Source organism: Dasypus novemcinctus, chromosome 10 (assembly GCF_030445035.2).
Source record: "Dasypus novemcinctus isolate mDasNov1 chromosome 10, mDasNov1.1.hap2, whole genome shotgun sequence".
NCBI lineage: Eukaryota > Metazoa > Chordata > Mammalia > Cingulata > Dasypodidae > Dasypus > Dasypus novemcinctus.
Genome location: NC_080682.1, coordinates 44,519,733 through 44,538,504, shown reverse-complemented (window position 1 = coordinate 44,538,504; position 18,772 = coordinate 44,519,733). Strand labels below are relative to the sequence as shown.

Below are 18,772 nucleotides of genomic sequence, written 5' to 3'. Positions count from 1 at the left end.
TAGACTATTTGCTTATATCAATGTTAAGTTTCTTGATAAGTGTTTTTAATTAGGTTACATAAGGGAAATATCTTTCATCTTAGGAAATATACACGGAAGTAAATGGTAAAGAAGCATGGTGTGTCAAACCTATTCAAATGTTTAGAAAATACATATATGGATGGATGGATAGACATATGTATATTGGATTTCTCTATTGTTTTTACCATTATTTCTGCAGCTTTCCTGTAAACCTGAAATTATTTCAAGAGGAAAGTTTGTATTGTTGTATTTTAAAAGCACAGAAAGCAGCAGTATCAGAAAATCAAAACCAAAAAGGTTTTATTAGAATATGTACAGAAACTATGTTACTATACATAAACTTAAGAAATGTATAAAACCTATTTGAAGAATGCTTTGAAACTTTAAGAACACAAGAGACATTTGAGAAATGGAAAAACCACACTATGTTCTTAGATAAGATATAAACATACCAAATTTCCTTAAGCTAATTTAGAAATGTACTGCAATTGCAAGAATTACATTAAAAGGATGTTTTCTGGTGAGGATAATATTATCACATGAATAATCAAGCAGATTACTGTAACAGTGCAGAGTTCAATGGAAGAAGCTGTATCATTGATGTGGAGACAGTGGACACAGTAGTTGCTGAGGGCAGGGAGAGGGAAGAAGAGAAGTGATGGGGGGGACATTTTTGGGACTTGTAATTGTCTTAAATGACACTGCAGGGACAGATGCTGAACATTATATATCCTGCCATAACCCACTAAATGTACTGGGGGAGAGTGTAAACTACAATGTGAACTATAATCCATGTGGTACAGCAGTGGTCCAAAATGTATTCAGCAAATGCAATGAACGTGCTACAATGATGAAAGAGGTTGTTGATGTGGGAGGAGTGGGGGTGGGGTGGGGTACATGGGAACCTCTTATATTTTTTCATGTAACAGTTTTTGTGATCTATGTATCTTAAAGAAAAAGACAAAAATATATTTAAATACAAACAAGGAGTTAATATAATGGAAGTGACATCACAAATCAATAAGAATAAACAGACTACTTACAAAGTGATCGGGACAAATGAGTGGCCATATGGTGGAAAAGTTGGATCACACTTTGCTTATTTGAACTAGGTCAAATTTCCTAATAAATCAAAGATTTAAATGTAAAAAATTAAAACTAAAATTACTAAATGATCTTCCTAACAGTGACATAAAACCTAGGAACCATGAAGGGAAAGATGGATAATTTTGAATACTTAAAATAAGATGCACATCAAAAATAAACCTTCGCAAAGTCAAAAGACAAATGACAACTAGGAAATTCCGTTGTTTTTTTTTTTAATTCCTATTATAAGTTATTTTCCTGATTTATAAAGAGCTTCTACAGAGTTGATAAGGAAAAGATCAGTAACAATAGAAAAGTGGTAAAGCACACATATAGGCCAAGATAAGCAAAAACACAAGTAAGTCTTTTTTTTTTGATGGGGATTGAACCTGGGACCTCATATATGGGGAGCCAGTGCTCAACCACTGAGCCACACTGGCTTCCCTGAGTGGGTTTTATCTGTTTTGCTTGTTGTTTGTTTTTGTTTTTCAGGAGGCACGGAGAACCCAACCCAGGACCTCCCATGTGGGAGGTGGGCACTCAACTGCTTGAACTACATCCGCTTGCCACAAATGATTTTTTTAAAAAGATTTAATTATTGTTTATTTCTCTCCCTTTCTCCTCCCGCCCCAGTTGTCTGTTCTCTGTGTCTATCTGCTGTGTGTTCTTTGTCCGCTTCTGTTGTCAGCAGCACGGGAATCTGTGTTTCTTTTTGTTGTGTCATCTTGTTGTGTCAGCTCTCCGTGTGTGCGGCACCATTCCTGGGCAGGCTGAACTTCCTTTCGTGCTGGGCAGCTCTCCTTACAGGGCACACTCCTTGCGCGTGGGGCTCCCCTATGCGGGGACACCCCTGTGTGGCAGGGCACTCCTTGCGCTCATCAGCACTGCGCGTGGGCCAGCTCCACACAGGTCAAGGAGGCCCAGGGGTTTGAACCGCGGACCTCCCATGTGGTAGACAGACGCCCTAACCACTGGGCCAAGTCCGCATCCCACAAATGACTCAATCATATGAAGAGGTGCTTAACCTCATTAGTAATATCAGAAATACTTATTAAAAATACCAATACACTATTTTTTAACCTATCAGATATGTAAATATCCAAAAATTTGATACAATCAATTGGCAATGGTTCAGGGCAACATGCAATCTCATAAACTGCAGGTGCAAGTATACATTGGTACAACCCCTATGGAGGGCAGTTTGGTAATAGCTATCAAAATTACAAATGCATATACTCTTCCTCTCTGAAATTCCATCTCTATGAGAGTTTATGCTATGCTTACATATGTAAAAGAAATTTAAAAGTCCCTCAATAGGAGACTCAAAAAATTACAATGCTTCTGTGTGAACTATGTATCTTTAAAAAAAAAAAAGATAATTAAAAAAAAGGAAAAAAAAAATTCTAGGGAACGATTGGGTTATACCTAAAAAATCAAAGCATCTTAGAAATAACAATTAGAGATCAGAGGTCAGTAATAAATGTGGCTGCTGCCAGAGCTTACAATCTAGGTCCTAATTTCCTTAAATAAAGCTATTTCTAGAGATAATTAATTACAAAAAAATTATGGTACATTCATAGGATGGAATATTAGGCAGTCATAAAAAATGAACAAGTAAGCACTTTATATACTGATATAGAAAGATTATCAAGATATTTTATAAAACAAAGAAAACAGTAAAGTAAAATTGTAAAGTCAGGAAATGCAGAAGAATATGTGTATCGTGCTACCATTTGGATTACAAAAAAGGTGGAAAACAAAAATTTGAATTTGCTTATATATACATATAATATATACAAGAAATTGCTAATAGTGGCAATGTCTGACACCTGAAAAGATATACAAGGAATTGCTAATAGTGGCTGCCTATGGGGAGAAGTGTTGAGTGAGTAGGGGACAGAGTTGGAAGACTTTTCACTATATATCCTTTTATAATTTTTAGGTTTTTGCACTGTGAATGTATCATCTATTTTTAAAAATAAAAGATAATAAAAGATACAAATATGCCAAATTAAAACAAAATAGCTGTAAATAAATTATGGCAAATAAGATCTTGGTTATAAATCTAGAGATGACAAACAAACTTGTTTTTTAATGAGGAAAGAGGAGAATTGCAGTTGATCTCCAGCAGTTAAAGAACCGTTACTGGACATGTGGCTTATGAGTACTTAGAAAGAAATGGATGATTACTACTGAGGTTTCATTAAGAACAAGACATGAAAAATTAACCTCATTTTCCTTGACCGATAAGGATACCAGGACTGGCATACTGGGGAATTCCACAGATAGAGAATATCTTGATTTCTTTAAGGCACCTGACAAACTCTTATAATACCCTGTAGATAAGATAGAAAAATGTGGACTTCAGATGTGAACAACCTAGCCCAGGGTGTTAATTCATGAACCAAAATCAACACAGAGGGTTGGCACTTATTCACCATTTTTGCTAATAATCTGTAGAGAGATGGAGAAAGTGTGCTTACCAATTTAGTAGACAACATGAGACTGAGTGAGGATTGAATCGAAGTTCAAAAAGATATTGAGAGCAGAGACTAGGAAATGCAATTGATACTATATAGATGAAATTTAATAGAAATAAATACAAATCTGCTTTGGTTTTCAAAAGATTTAAGCTGCAAAGGTAAGTACAAGATGGTAGAGTACTAGTTTAGTAACAATTACCAAAGAATTTTAAATGACTATAAACCTAACAGTGCCTTCAGAAAAAGCTGCTGAAATTTTAGACTGAACTAATACTATCCAAAGCACCACAGTACTGTGTAATAGACAGATCACATGCAGAATTTTCTATTTTGCTTTGGCTCCCCATAATCAAAAGGGAAGAGAAGCAGAACTGTCAAGGATCTGGAAAGCAGTTCAGAAAAATACTAATCAAAGAGGGTTTGGCCTGAAAATAAAGATTTAAAGGGAAATGACAGTTTATTTCCAAATATCTTGAGAGTTGTCACTTGGAAGAGGCATCATTAGACTTAAGGCTATGAGCTTCAGAGGGAGGAGAGTCAGGACCAATGGAAAGGAATGACAACAAGAGAAATGGTGGTTCAGTACAAGAAAGAACTTTTTTATATAAAAAAATTAATTATTTTTTTAGGAGGTACTGGAGATTGAACTCAGGACCTTGTACATGGGAGGCAGGTGCTCAACCACTGAGCCACATCTGCACCCAAGAAAGAACATTTTAACAGGAATTTAGCAGTGATGGATTAGGCCCTCTCATCAAATAGTGTAACTGATCATCAGAAGTATTTAAGCGGAGTCTAAACTACCACTTGTCAGAACTGTATGAGAGAGGGTCCTTCATTAGATTGAAAAGGAAATGAGAGGTCTGTATGTTGTGATTCCGACTGACCAAATGGGGCATGGGACTGTCTACTTCCCTAGAAGAAAACTGAACTGTCAGTTAGATATGTTTTAAATCACATATCAACCATGCCACACTCAATTTCATTCCATTCAGACTTGAATTAATCAATAAACTACAATCTTTCCTCAAGGGTCACAAGGTGTAGCTGTGCTCAGTTCCTATACTTCCTTCTCTTTCTCCTACTGTCAGATTTACCCAAACTTTTAGGTAAGGCCAAATAATTACTCATCTGCAAACTCCTTAGGGCAGAGACAACATGTTTATTTTGTGTTCACCCTAGTGGCTAGCATTGTTCATTGCTCAGAATGGGTGCTCAATGCATATCTGCTGAACTGCTTAACTGAGAGTTGCAGAAGAACTGCAGAAATGGCACATGACAATCGGCTGCTCAACGAGAGAGTGAAAAATTCAGCATTATATGAGTTCCTGAATTCTGGTAAATATCCCCTTTCACTAGTACCCCCAGTTCTACCTTAACGTACCATTACTGATTTCTGGGAGGTCAAACTTGGTGAAGTCCCACCATTGGAGCCGGTAGGTAGTGTTGGCAATGTTACTGGCCACGGCAGACTGTCCATCACCAATCACTGCTCCTGATGGGGGAGAAGACAAAGAGAGAACATCACATTATTCACTTACATGTTTCTATTGCAGAACACACATACAATACACTGAGATTAGTAAGAAAGGGGGAAGAGGAAGGACCACAACTAAGACTGAAGAAAGCTGGCAAGTGCCATCTATCAAATCCCGGTCTCAAAGAATAACCAGGCATGGTTCTCAAAGGAAAATTCTACATGGAACTATAATCCCTCCCATCACCATTATTACTTAAAATTTTATTTAGTGCCAACAAAGTGGCAGGTACTGTACATTTGGTAGGTTCACAAAGAGGCAGATAAGTTTTGATGAAAATGTGGGAAAAGAAAAGTGAAAGAGAGGAGAACACCATGACACAGAAAAGTCAGTAGCATTTTAGTCCCTGGATGTCTTTGTAGTATACAACGTTATTTGGGAGAAAGCATCTCCTTTGTATATAACCTTCTTCTTAATAAAACATTCAAAAGGAGGCTTCCTCTAGGGAAGAGGAAGCATACAGCTTACTGGATAGAGGGAGTAAAGAGCATATGATGTAATATTTGTCAATCTCTTCTGGACTCCTGGCATATAACATAGCAGAAATTTATGAGCCTAGCTTTGTAGCAGAATATTTTAAATTAAGTGGATAATTTATAATTCCCCCATGAGAACTTCTTTAAATTCAGATTCACTTGTAACATCTCATGGTTTAACTTTCCCTGAGATACACACTTCTGTATGACATTTTTTCCTTGGAAACCAATTAAATAAAAAATGGATTTTTTTTTATAACAGGGTGACACTTTAATTTGCAGTTATATTTCATTTACATGAACATGTCATTTCCTCCTCCTCCTTCTGAGGTGCATTTCACAGACAACCACCCTTCTAATCAGACATAGCCAAACCCTCTCCGGAGAATAGAACATTCTTGTATGCCAGACAACCTAAATGGTATTCTCTGCTGCAAATCAACTCCTACTTTGAGAAACTGAACTTGTTATAGCTTACTAGCCTTGGAACAATGGACAATCTTAAACACAGATGCTTCAGTATCACCTAATCCTTCTCTGCATATCACACTACAAAAAAGTCTTATCTATTCTTTTAAAGAGCTCATTCATTGCTCTACTACTCCTGTCCCTAGTCTTTCTTCAAATGGGCAAAAGATTCTTCAAGGGGGAAACGGACTTGGCCCAGTGGTTAGGGTGTCCGTCTACCCACTTGGGAGGTCCGCGGTTCAAACCCCGGGCCTCCTTGACCCGTGTGGAGCTGGCCCATGTGCAGTGCTGATGCGCGCAAGGAGTGCCCTGCCACGCAGGGGTGTCCCCCACGTAGGGGAGCCCCACGCGCAAGGAGTGCACCCCGTAAAGAGAGCCGCCCAGTGCAAAAGAAAGTGCAGCCTGCCCAGGAATGGCGCCACCCACACTTCCCGTGCCGCTGATGACAACAGAAGTGGACAAAGAAACAAGACACGACAACAGAAGCGGACAAAGAAACAAGACGCACCAAATGGACACAGAGAACAGACAACCGGGGGTGGGGGTGGGGGGAGGATATTAAATAAATAAATAAATCTTAAAAAAAAAAAGATTCTTCAAGGATAAAATGTTCTCCATACAAGCCACAAAATATGGAAAAGTATGCTTTTTACTCTTCTCCAACTGCATTAGATGGCTCTTTCGACTTAGTTTTATTAATGGTGTCCTTGTGCCAGTTTCAGTTTGTAAGGAAAAGGTAAAATAACATTTCCTTTTCAAAATGATGATACTTTTGGGTTATGCACTCTCAATATGGGGCAATATTGCTTCCATGGGGGAAAAACTGGTGGTTCATGGGAGCAAAAGCAAATATTAGTACAATAGTTTGCTCCTCTCCAAAGGGCTACACTACATAAAAACATATGAAGTACATCTGTGATATTAAAATTTCACAGGCAAGGGATAATTGGGGAAAAACATCTAAAAAGGCTCTTTAGGAGGGTAGTAGTGGAATAAAGGTTGAGAAATACTGTAAACCATATGCCCAAAACAACTCATTCTTTAAAATCCAAAAAGAAAGGCCCAATCATGCTTTTCTTGAAGGCCCGAAATATTTGGGGGTGCTATCAAAGAGCTCACTGACTTCAAAACTCTGTTAAGAGGCCTGCGGCACATCACTCAGATGATGTAATTATATGCCCTTGCATATACCTTCAAAGAAAAGTCTCCTATAATAATTACATCTGATCTAAGAACTTTTATAGAATATCTGGGTCATTAGCAGGGCAAGCTGCCTGCAGTACTTTGTTAATACTTTCTTGGTTTTTCTAGGTATCCTTTATACTGAAAATCATTTTAGTTCCAAGGTCTACCACTTCCCTGGAAAGAATTATTCAGTTTCATTCTGACCGAGGCTCAATTCCATGGAGCTTCTGAATTGTTTCCCTGGCCTGCTTATCTAGATGGTTGACATCTCCTGGCCACTGGTTCCTTTCAAATAAGTTTCTTATCATTTCCTCCAACTTCAAGCTGGGAAGCATATAACCCACAACAGAAGAAGGCAAGTTTACTTTCTCAGTATATGATGAACAAAATGCTAGGGGCTGGGAGAGAGTAGACAATAAAACGCAGAAAAAAATTTCATATTGTGGGAACAAAATCTGGGGGAGAGGATGAGAGCCACAAAGAGGACACAGTTGAGGAATAATACCAGACACTTTAAGAGAGCTCTGGCTCTGTAAGTGGGAACACAAATGATTGAACTACAAACCAGAGCTCCAGAGGCATCTTATATAGTCCATATCTCAAGAAATAACTTCTGGAGCACAGCTGTACAATAAAATAAATGAGCATGGTTCCACTGTGTGGAAGAGATTGGGGAGGTGTTCCCTGCCAATGGTGCCAGAGTGCTGAGGAGAAAGGAAGCCAAGGAGAGTTGATTTTCAGTGCCGTGTAAACACAGATTAGGGAGGTAAAGATGCCAGCAACAGATTGGAGTATTGTCACCAGGTTCTCTTCTGGCAGAATTAGTGGCCAACCAAGCTGGTCTCTTGGAAACATCAGGAAGAAAAAGCATCACCCTATAAAAAACCCCAACCATTTAGTAGGCCTCTGGCCACTACGCTGAAGGTACAGGAAAAGAGCCAGAGCAAGTTAATAGACTGAGCTCCAAAGTATTTACACAGGAGGCACTTAGCCTCAGAAAGCAAATCCTGAGAGACCACTGAGGGATTTTTAAGGCCTCAAGGTTCTCCCAAGTAAATAACAGAACGACACACTAGACTCAGGGTTTCTCAACCTCTGCACTATTGACATTTTGGGTCAGATAATTCTTTTTTGGGGGGAGGAGATGGGATTTGTGCATTATAGGCTGTTTAGCAGTTTCTACCTACTAGACGCCAGTAGCATCCCCTACTACCCAGTTGTGACAACCAAAAATACATCCACACATTGCCAAAGGTCCCCTATGCAGGCAAAATCATGGCTCATTGAGAAACTCCAAGCTAGATAAATATAGCCTACATTTTAACTCCAAGGTAGGTGCTCTTAGAAAGGATCAGTACTGGAATACTTGCTGCTGAAAGCACCAATACTATCAGTGATGCTGATTATGGAAAGGGATTAATCAAAGGCATGGCATACTACAAATGTTCCTCACCAAACTTCCAGTTTTCCACTTCTGCCATGGATTAGAGTCTAGCTTGACAAGGATCTATAGGTCTCCCTTTTGCATGGTTTCAGAGAACATAGGCTTCAGAGTCATAGGGATCTGATTTTTAATATTCCTGCCAGTATTACTGTGTGACTTTGTATAAATTATTCAATCTCTCTGAACCTCAGTTTCCTTATCTGTAAAAGGGGTAAAATAATAGTACCTACAACTTGTAGGGATGTGAGAAGAACTGAGACAATGAAAATAAAGTGATGGCAAATTATAACTGTTTAATGAGTTACTGCTATTTTAATTATTTTAATGAGGTATTCCACTCTCTGTGAGCATTTCCTCTATAGGAAACAGCTCTGTAATCAATGGTTCATAAATGGAGGTCCTTTTTTAAGAGACTGGTCCAAATAGTGTGCCAGGGAAAGAGAGAATAGCACTCAATTTTAGAATTTAGATCAAACGTATAGGCCTGAGCCTCTCTGATAACTTTATCCTTCAAAAGCAGCCCAGAATTTTTATTCAAGTTCTTCCAGGAGATGGTTAAAACAAGTAGCTATCCGTAAGGACCATCAGTTCACTGCCAGTAATGGCAGTATACTTTTTATCATGCAACCACAGAGTTTCCCCCTGGAGCCTCAGAGGAAAAGAAGAAATAAGGATTATTCTGATGAAAGACGAAACAAGGGGAAAAGGAAGATTCCATTCAGGGATCTGAGCCATCTATCAGAAAACAACAACAGCAAAAATCAAGCTTCCAAGTCTCATTTTCTGAGTCAGTTCTTCAACTTTTAGGCCCTGCTGCATCAAGAACATGTCTAGGTATAAAATTATAGTAGTCTTTACAATATCATTCTAGGAAAGTACTACCAAGATGGATAGGCTGCGTGCCTCTCTGTGCCTCCCTCTGCATTTGGTTCTCTCAGACACCTCTCTTCCATTGCTCAGAAAGGAGAATTAAGAAACTTTTTCCAAAACAGCTTCTTAGACTCTCTCCAAGATCTGTTCTAGGAGCAAGGAAATGAAGAGTATGATTCAACAGTTCAGTGAAAACACCGAACAATGGGAATCATTAGTAGATCTATCAGAAAAGCTAATTTGGAGAGCGTAAAAAAGGGGAAATTGCAAAGAAGGAGAGAATTAAATTACATTTTGGTCCTACAATTCTGCTCCATTTGAGGCTGCCTAATTCACAATGGCCATCCTTGACTGTGCTGATCCTGGGAAGATGGAGTAAGAATGGGGATGAGGGGTGCAAACACTCATCAGCCTAGAAACAGAATTACTATCTTTCTGCTTGGTACGATATGGAGCCAAGAACGCGCTTGTGAACTGGTCAGTTTCTAAGACTAGAAAGTTCTACTTTCTAAATTTCTTCTTATAAATCTAGTGACAAAGGATTACATATTATATAATTCTATTTATATGAAATGTCCAGAATAGACAAAACTGTAGAGATAGAAAGTACATTAGTAATTACTGGGTTAGCAAGGGTGGGTGGGGTGAGAGCAGGGGCAGGCACACATGCATGAGAGGATGAGGGAAATGACTGTTAATGGTTAGTAGTGATTGTCTGCACAACTCTGACTATATTAGAAACCAGTGAATCACACACTTTAAATGGGTGAATTGTATGGTATATGGATTATATCTCAGTAAGGTTGTTATTTGGGAAAAAACACTATTTAATATGAATTTCGAGGTAAAATATAGTGATCTGAGGTAAATACATAGCAATCACAATTTTGGTACCATTTGCATTTCTTTATTTAGAGTATTGGTGGGAATCTTTTTATTTGTTTATTGGCTCATATTTATTTTAGTTTGTACTGCCTATTCATGTTTTATGTTTGGTTACTTAAATTTTTTCTTACGGACTGTCTTAGCTCTTTGAAAACCAATAAATTGACTTCTGTCTATAAAAAATATTCTTGTTAGAACAAGACAATACAGAATTATTTTAATATAAAAATCATCCTTGGGAAATGGATGTGGCTCAAGTGGCTGAGCACCTGCTCCCCATGCACCAGGTCCTGGGTTCCATCCCCAGTACCTCCTAGAAACAGAACAAATGAACGAATGAAAGAGGCAACTCTCATGGGGGAGGAGATGTGGCTCAGTAGTTGAATGCCTGTTTCCGAAGTACATGGTCCTAGGTTCAATCCCTGGTACTTCCTTTAAAAAAAATAAAAATCATCCTTTCTAAGTATAGACTAAGTGGCATCCTAGGGAGAACACTCATTCTTCTTTCCAGAAAACTTCATTCAAATATAATCTTTACATTTGTCCTAAAAAAGGAGTATAAATAAGAACTTAGTCATACTCACTTTATCACCTTATCACCATTTTAACAATCCAATCTAAAACCATAGTCTATTATTCTATAGGTTATGGCACATAAGATTTCCTCCAAGGGTAGAAGGATCCCAAGTTTCTCTTACTCCCATTCATGGTTCTGACCCTAAGGAAAATGGCCACATACATATATATAATTTAACATAGCAGGTATATTGAGATAATTCATATACTATACAATTCACCTATTAAAAGTGTACAATTCAGTGTGTATTAGTGTACTGAGAATTGTGCAACCATCACTAGAATCAATTTTACAACAACCATCACTACTATCTAATTTCAGAACATTTTCATTGTCTCTACAATTAACAGTCGTCACTCTCACCCTCCTCCCCAGCCCTAGATAGCCACTAATCTATTTTTTCCTCCATAGCTTTGACTCTCCTGGACATTTCATATAAATGGAATCATGCAATATACAGCCTTTTGTGTCTGGCTTCTTTCACTCAACATAATGATTTCAAGGTTGACCCATGTTGTAGCATGCACTGGCACTAAATTCCTATTTCTATGTCCACCGTATCGCTATACCATATTTTAAAAATCCATTCATCACTTGTACCTTTGGGTTGTTTCCACCTTTTTGCTATTATGAATAATGCTGTCATGAACATTCATGTACAAGTTGTTGTGTAGACGTATGTCTTCAGGTCTTTTAGTTATTAGTAGGAGTGGCATCATGGGGTAATTCTATGTTTAACTTTTTTTTTTTAAAGTGACATTTCTTTTCTTTTTTTTTTTAAGATTTATTTATTTCTCTCCGCCCCCCCCTCCCCCGGTTGTCTGTTCTCTGTGTCTGTTTGCTGCGTCTTCTTTGTCTGCTTCTGTTATTGTCAGTGGCATGGGAATTTGTGTCTTTTTTTGGTTGCATCATCTTGTTGTGTCAGCTCTCCGTGTGGGCGGCACCATTCTTGGGCAGGCTGCACTTTCTTTCACGCTGGGTGGCTCTCCTTACAGGGAGCATTCCTTGCGCATGGGGCTCCCCTACACGGGGGACACCCCTGCGTGGCACGGCACTCCTTGCACGCATCAACACTGTGCATGGGCCAGCTCCACACGGGTCAAGGAGGCCCGGGGTTTGAACCGCAGACCTCCCATGTGGGTAGACGGACGCCCTAACCACTGGGCCAAGTCTGCCGCCTATTTTAACTTTTTGAGGAGCTGCCAATTGTTTTCTGCAGTGGCTGTACCATTTTACATTCCCACCAGCAATGTATTATATAAGGGTTCCAATTTCTCTACATCCTTGGCAACACTTGTTACATTCAGTCATTTTAACTGTAGCCATCCTATGGGTGTGAAGTGATATCTCAGTGTGGTTTTTTATTGAAGATCTCTTTTATTTATTTATTCCCCACCCCCGCCCCATTGTTTGCACTTGCTGTCTGCTCTTCTTTTCTGTAGGAGCCACTGGGAACCAAACCTGGGGCCTCCCAGGTGGGAGGGAGGAGCCTAATTGCTTGAGCCACCTCCACTCCCTCAGTTCGGCTTTGATTTGCATTTCCCTGATAACTAATGAGGCCGAGCAACTTTTCATGTACTTACTAGCCATTTTTATATCTTTGGAGATATGTCTATTCAAATCTTTTTCCCATTTTGGTCAAATATATTTATAATTCCCACCAGCGCCACCCTAAAGTTTACTGGCCACAGTATAAAGAAATCCTTCTTATTTTCACTTTTTTTGCATTTCTAAAATGTGACCCATTTCTAATAATTTCAGAATGTGGGGGACAAGTTCAAATTATCCATGTCTTTACTCTTTACTAATGAAAGAGACCAAATCTTTATAAGTAGCCTTCTTAGATTACTAATATCCTTTGGTCTTTCTGTAGAGTATCCTCCTTGAGGTATAACAACCAGAACTACATGTCATGTTCCTGCTTATAACTGAACCACAGGTTCCTATGAGAATAAAATGATAATTTTTATTTTATAGAAAATATATTGCATGAAAACTTGACAATCATAAAGAGAATAATTTCCTCTAGAAGGAAAAAAGCACAGTGTCAAAGACCTATTTTTAAGTATTTTACCACAGATGAAATAAAATATTTATTCTGAAGCTAAAATAAAAGATAAGAGGAGTATTAGGGGACTTGACTGTCTGTAAAAACACAAACTCCTGAAAATAAAACCCCAAACTTGGTAGGCACCATGTGGGTATCCACCATTCCATTACACTGGTGTAGGAAGTATTCTGAAGGAGGCATATGGTCTATAGATTTAGGCTGTTTAATAACTGTTCTACTGGTCACATAAACTGATGTAGAGATCAATCATTATACCAAAAGTTTGAAATATATTTACCATAAATTAGAGAGTCAGTATTTTTTAGACTTCAATGGCTATGTGTTTTTAGCAGGAATCAGGTACCTAAGCTGACATAATTTTATTGTCCAATGAATTCCTAAAGGCCCCAAAGCTCCTGCTCCAAAAAGCAAGGGTAATATTGGTCTATAAAGAAATCATGAACTTCAGGAAAGGCCTGAGAAAGATATTGTTTTGGTCATAGGCATTGGATGACGCCAACAAAACATCAACTGATCATCTCAGAGCTCAGCAAGGAAATCAGTAAGGCTTGGAGTACTGATAGAATATGAAATATCTTTATACTTCACAGCCATGAAATATTTCTCTGCCTCACAGAATAATCAAAAATTTCCTTAAAACAATTCAGACTAGGATTATGTCACCAGAGAGTAAGCTTTATAACAGCCCAAGAGGAGCAAGAGAAAATAACCTGATGTTCATTAGGACCAGAGCAAAGGACAGAGCCTACCTGACCAGAGTAAGCAGTACAAAGAATCTGGCATCAGCTTTTAAAATACACCTTGACAGAAGAGATGCACAATTTAACAGCATGCCCACAGTCATTTACAGACATGGCTGAAGTCAGAGTTCTATTCAATTCTACAGGAAAGCAGACAGGTCTGATGGAAGAATGTGTCTCTATGCAAGGTATCATCATGCTCCCTTGAAAAACCAGTCAAATGGTCTGAGGTCACTTCTAAAGGCAGCAACTCATGCAATCAGTCCTAGTGAGCCCCAGAAAGCCTCTGGTTAGTTGGGTTGCCTCAAGACTACTTTGCCTTTTGATTCAGGGATCCCTTATGATTCAATCACACGTTGCCCTGAGTTCAGCAACTTTTTACCATCAAAGAAAAGGGTAAAGTAAGCTGTTCTCTGGGTTCTCACTCCTACCATCACATTAGAACCCAGGATTACTTTTGACTGCTGGTAAGGCGAATGGTAGCTCTCTGTAGTCAAGTTAAGGTGTCCCTGTGTGGGTAGCTAAAGAGGCTGAGGCCCGTTTTCATCATCGTTCTGCAGACCTGCCCTTCTTTGATACATATGTCCTAATGAAGCAATTACCTACACTTACACTAATGATGTAATTGGGATAGGTAATTATGAAAGCAGAACATCCATTTTAAAAGAAATGAATATCATTACCTTTCTTCCACCCACAAACATTATTTAAGACAAAAACAAATAAGCTCACAAGAACACATGCTACTGAAAAATTATTAGGAAGAGCATTCTGAAACCCACAACGTTCAGGGGAAATGGAAAAAAACAAAAAACCCCAAAACAAAACCAAAAAGCCTGGCATTCACTTTCACCAGGCAGGGATTTCCTCAAAGCCTCTACATCTGACAGAAGACATGAAGGTGGTGGATGAGAGTATTAAGAATTACTCTACCTTCACTTTTACCTCCCCCACTTCCTGGCACTTCCTATATTTAGGTCCCAGTAATCTCTGTTGCTGGGAGGACGCTGCCTTAGGCAGGTTCCTGGGTGAAAGAAGTTGGGAAAGCTGTCATCCTCCCTTTGCTGCATAATGGAGCTGCTGAAGGAGGTGCCTCAACAACACAAGGATGGACAGGAGGTGAGGGAAGATGGGGGGAGGGATTGAGGGAGAAAACTATGAGAGAGAAAAAGAAAGAGAACAAATGACTGACTCAAACAATGAACAGCTCTCACCAATCACTTGTCTTAAATTGCTAAGACTCCAGCAGCTTTTATTGTTAGGTGGAAACACAAGTGAGTGGAATTGGACCAGAGGGTCTTGGGCTTGTCAGCAGCAGAAGGGAAATGACCTTTACTGCTGCAAAGAGGATGCAGATTTCAAAAGCATAAAATCTGCAATGAAGGGAAATGGAAATGTGCTAAACGTGGGTTTGACTGGCAGCTTTCCTCATCTGTCGATCACAGGGTAATAAACACTGGGAGATGGCAGAAATGAAGATAAATGCTTTCAGCAGCACCATTCCCCACTCTCCCCTCCTTTTCCGCCCCCACTCAGCACATGACAAGAGAGTTAAGCAAGAAAATAAATCAGCTTCTTAACCAACTCTTTTGTTAAAACTTTCCTTACAGGCCACCTACACGTGAATTATTGCTCTATGAGCCTACATTTCTCATTAAGGGGGCCCAGCCTGTAGAAGGTGAAAAGCTCCCGTCAAATCAGCACCTGTACATTTCAGGGTAGAGCATTAAGCAGCTGAGTCAGTTGGGGCCAACCTTTAAGGAGGTCAGGCCTCTATGCCCCGCAGAGAAAAGGCACAAAACCTCCCAAGACTTTCGAAGTCTATAATAAAAAGCCTGGTCACTCTGTATATGCCAGCATCCGTTTAGAGGAGGCTTAGGGCTCTAAGGACATCATGGCGTCACTTCACTGTGATCAATGTCACATTACTATTTACCTAGAGACAGAAATGCTAGGTTCTGAGTCCTAACAAAGAAATCCCTTTAACTGTGGACAGGGGTGGAGCCAGACAGAAAGTCAACTCCAGAATACAACACCAAGTCTTAAGCACCAACTTCACATTCACTCTAGAATGAAGGAAAGTTTTCTCAGGTTAATGACCTTAAGGATTTCTATAAATAGGACCAAGGGAAAAGTTTCTTATTTTGGGCTCTGTGACATTAGATAAAGCATCTGCAGACAAGGTTTTTATAAAAGGACTGGGGCTTTTTGAGTAAGGACAAAAGGTTAGCAATTCCTAGTGAATATGATAGAAATTGCTTATAAGCTGGTTGGGAATTTAGTAAAGAGCAAATCCTGATTCTGCTAAAAGTGGGCCTTATAAAAATCTTAGTAATTAGATCCTTTAAGACATTCAAAGAGATGGGTCTGCACTACTGACCCAGTCAGACTGCTCTCTTCTAGACCCTGAGGGGTATGGGGAGGTGGGGATGTCAGACCTTGGTCTGAGATGCAGACATCCACTAGTGGAAAGAGAGAGCAAAAAAAAGTGGGAGAGAGCATGGTGAATACACTGCTCAGTAACGTGAGTAGTTCCCAGAATCAGGCAAATGCTGTGGGGTCCTAGGAGAATAGCACGTGACACAGGAAGATAGCTAATTTGACATAGTTTCTAATTAAAACTCACTATTTAGACATTCAGACCAGGTACAAAGTGGAAGAGCAACACTAAGGAGCCATATATCTCGGAAACTGCTAAAAGGATGCTCCTGGAATCTAGAAAACACTCCAGATCACATTTTCTGGTCTTTAAAATCTTACCACCTCCTGGACACTTTTCTGAATTTGAGAAAAATCCCTGCCCACCCAAAGTTAGCTATTTCCCTAACACAAATACTCATCATATTTTAGGTTACCTGGCTACAAGCACATAAAATCTGCTCCGAGTTCAAGTGTTGACGTCTCTGTGTACATTTAACTATCAATTTTCAGTTGGTACTGTATGGTCTTTCCTTCTTTAGGTGATGCTCTTGAGAGAAGGGGTCAGCTTTTCACTGACATTTAAAATACTATACAGTCATAGGACTTAGAATATTGATTGTTATTTGTACTGTAAATATGAATATGTAAGAGGGAGGGAGTTAAACAGGGGCTTCAATGAATGTCACCACCAGCTTTACAAACTGTTTCTTCTGCAAAAGAAAAGATATATCCTATGATAGTCTTGACTATCTAGAATAGGCTGAATAATAAAGAACCACATCATATGTCGGGGAGCTTTCAGTCTGCTATATATCTCCAGGCATGCGACTAAGTAATCATAGTTTGCAAGAAAAGCTAGCCTTTAACTGTAAATAAACCTAAGCATCTATCAAGAAAATAGTTAAACTATGAACAACTACATTATGGAACACCATGCAGTCATTGAAAGAGTAAAGTAAGTCTATATGTACTGCCACAGAAAGATGTCCTCAATATATGGTTCTGTATGAGCCCATCTTTATTAAAAAACAAAATGGAGAAAACCATACATGTGTTCGATTATCCACAGAAAAAAACTGCAGGATACATTCCAAATCAATAAACTTTTAGGGACTGGGACTAGGAATAGAATGGTAAGGAATGACAAACACTTTAGTGTACTTACTTTAATATTATCTGAATTATTTACAATGAACATGCATTACGTTAGAAATTTTAAAAGGAGGGGCAGGGCAAGTGAGAAGTTACCTTTATAATGACACATCCAAAAATTATACGTTTTACTATTTGATCTCTCCTGTGTCTGATACTTGCATTTATTTGTTTCATAGTTGAAAGACCTGGGAAAAACTCTTTGGTTCTAGATTTGCAATGAAATTCATGGATATCAGGATCTCTGTTTTTACTGAGTGTAGACTGGTACTCTGAGATACAATTCATACATCTAAGAAGTAGGAGGATTATGTCTTTGTCAGTCAATAAATCTGTAACGTGTTACTAAAGATGAGCCAGAATAATTCCACTTTTAGGTAAATATCTTAGAGAAAATGCCACACAAAACACCCAAGGAAATATGTCAAGAAAGTTCAATGCACACTAACAGTAAAAATCTGGGAAGTTAAATGTTCAGAAATAAGAGACTAGATAATAAAAGGAGTATAACTGAATATTAGAAAGCTATGCAGGGGTGTGGGTGTAGCTCAGTGGTTGAGCACCTGTTTTGCATGTATGAGGTTCTAGGTACAATTCCTGGTAACTCCTTAAAAAAAAAAAAAGAATGCTATGCAACAATGAAAAGGAACAAACCAATAAATCAAATAATTGTCAATGTGGCTTGATTAAAAAAATAAAAACAAAATATAAAATTGAATTAAAAATTATAAAGTGAATCGTAAGTTATGTTAACATTTATATAAATACATTTTTTTAAAATGCAAAAAATGGCATTTTACAGATATATTAAGTTAGAAAAGATGAACTATAATTACATAAGCCAGAAGAGCAGGAAATGTAATTAGGAATTGGGAGGTTCAAAGGGGACTTCAACTTTATCTGAACTGATTTTATTTTTAAAAATGGGGGCAAACAGGATAAAATGTTAACTACTATTAAATCTTGGTTGTGGGAGCACAAATGCTTGATATCTACATGTATATATATAAAATATATATTAATAGAAGTGTATGTATATATAAAAGCTTGTATATATATTTTTGCATTTTTAAAACTTCTCATAATTCAAGGGAAGAAACAAACCAGCAAGTGGGAACACAAAGGAAAAAAGAACCTTCAAAACGTTCTCCCATGATCTTAAACCTTGCTTAACAAAGTATGGGGGAGGTAGTAACTGGCTAAAGTAAAATGCTTTGGGATACAGATTCCCACTGAATTCCAAAGGTGGCAGAGATGGCCAGATTCTACTCAGTCGGAATTCCTGACAGAAAAGATTACGCCCATAGAAACAAGTCCCATGCATTGAGCAATCAAGTTTAAGCCATGCAAAAAAA

At 38.5% G+C, this 18,772-nt stretch overlaps 1 protein-coding gene across 8 annotated transcripts in view; it reads right to left on the bottom strand.

Annotated features, from left to right (window-relative positions):
• Nucleotides 1–18,772, bottom strand: part of AMBRA1 (autophagy and beclin 1 regulator 1) — a 197,029-nt gene that overhangs the window by 59,545 nt on the left and 118,712 nt on the right. For all 8 annotated transcript variants that reach the window (XR_011649911.1, XM_004457908.3, XM_058306283.2 and 5 more), the window contains one exon: nt 4,975–5,085. Coding sequence is in view for 7 of the 8 variants with exons in the window: in XM_004457908.3 (XP_004457965.2) it covers nt 4,975–5,085 (111 nt within the window). In the remaining variant the exon portion in view is untranslated. The remainder of the gene's footprint in view (nt 1–4,974; nt 5,086–18,772) is intronic.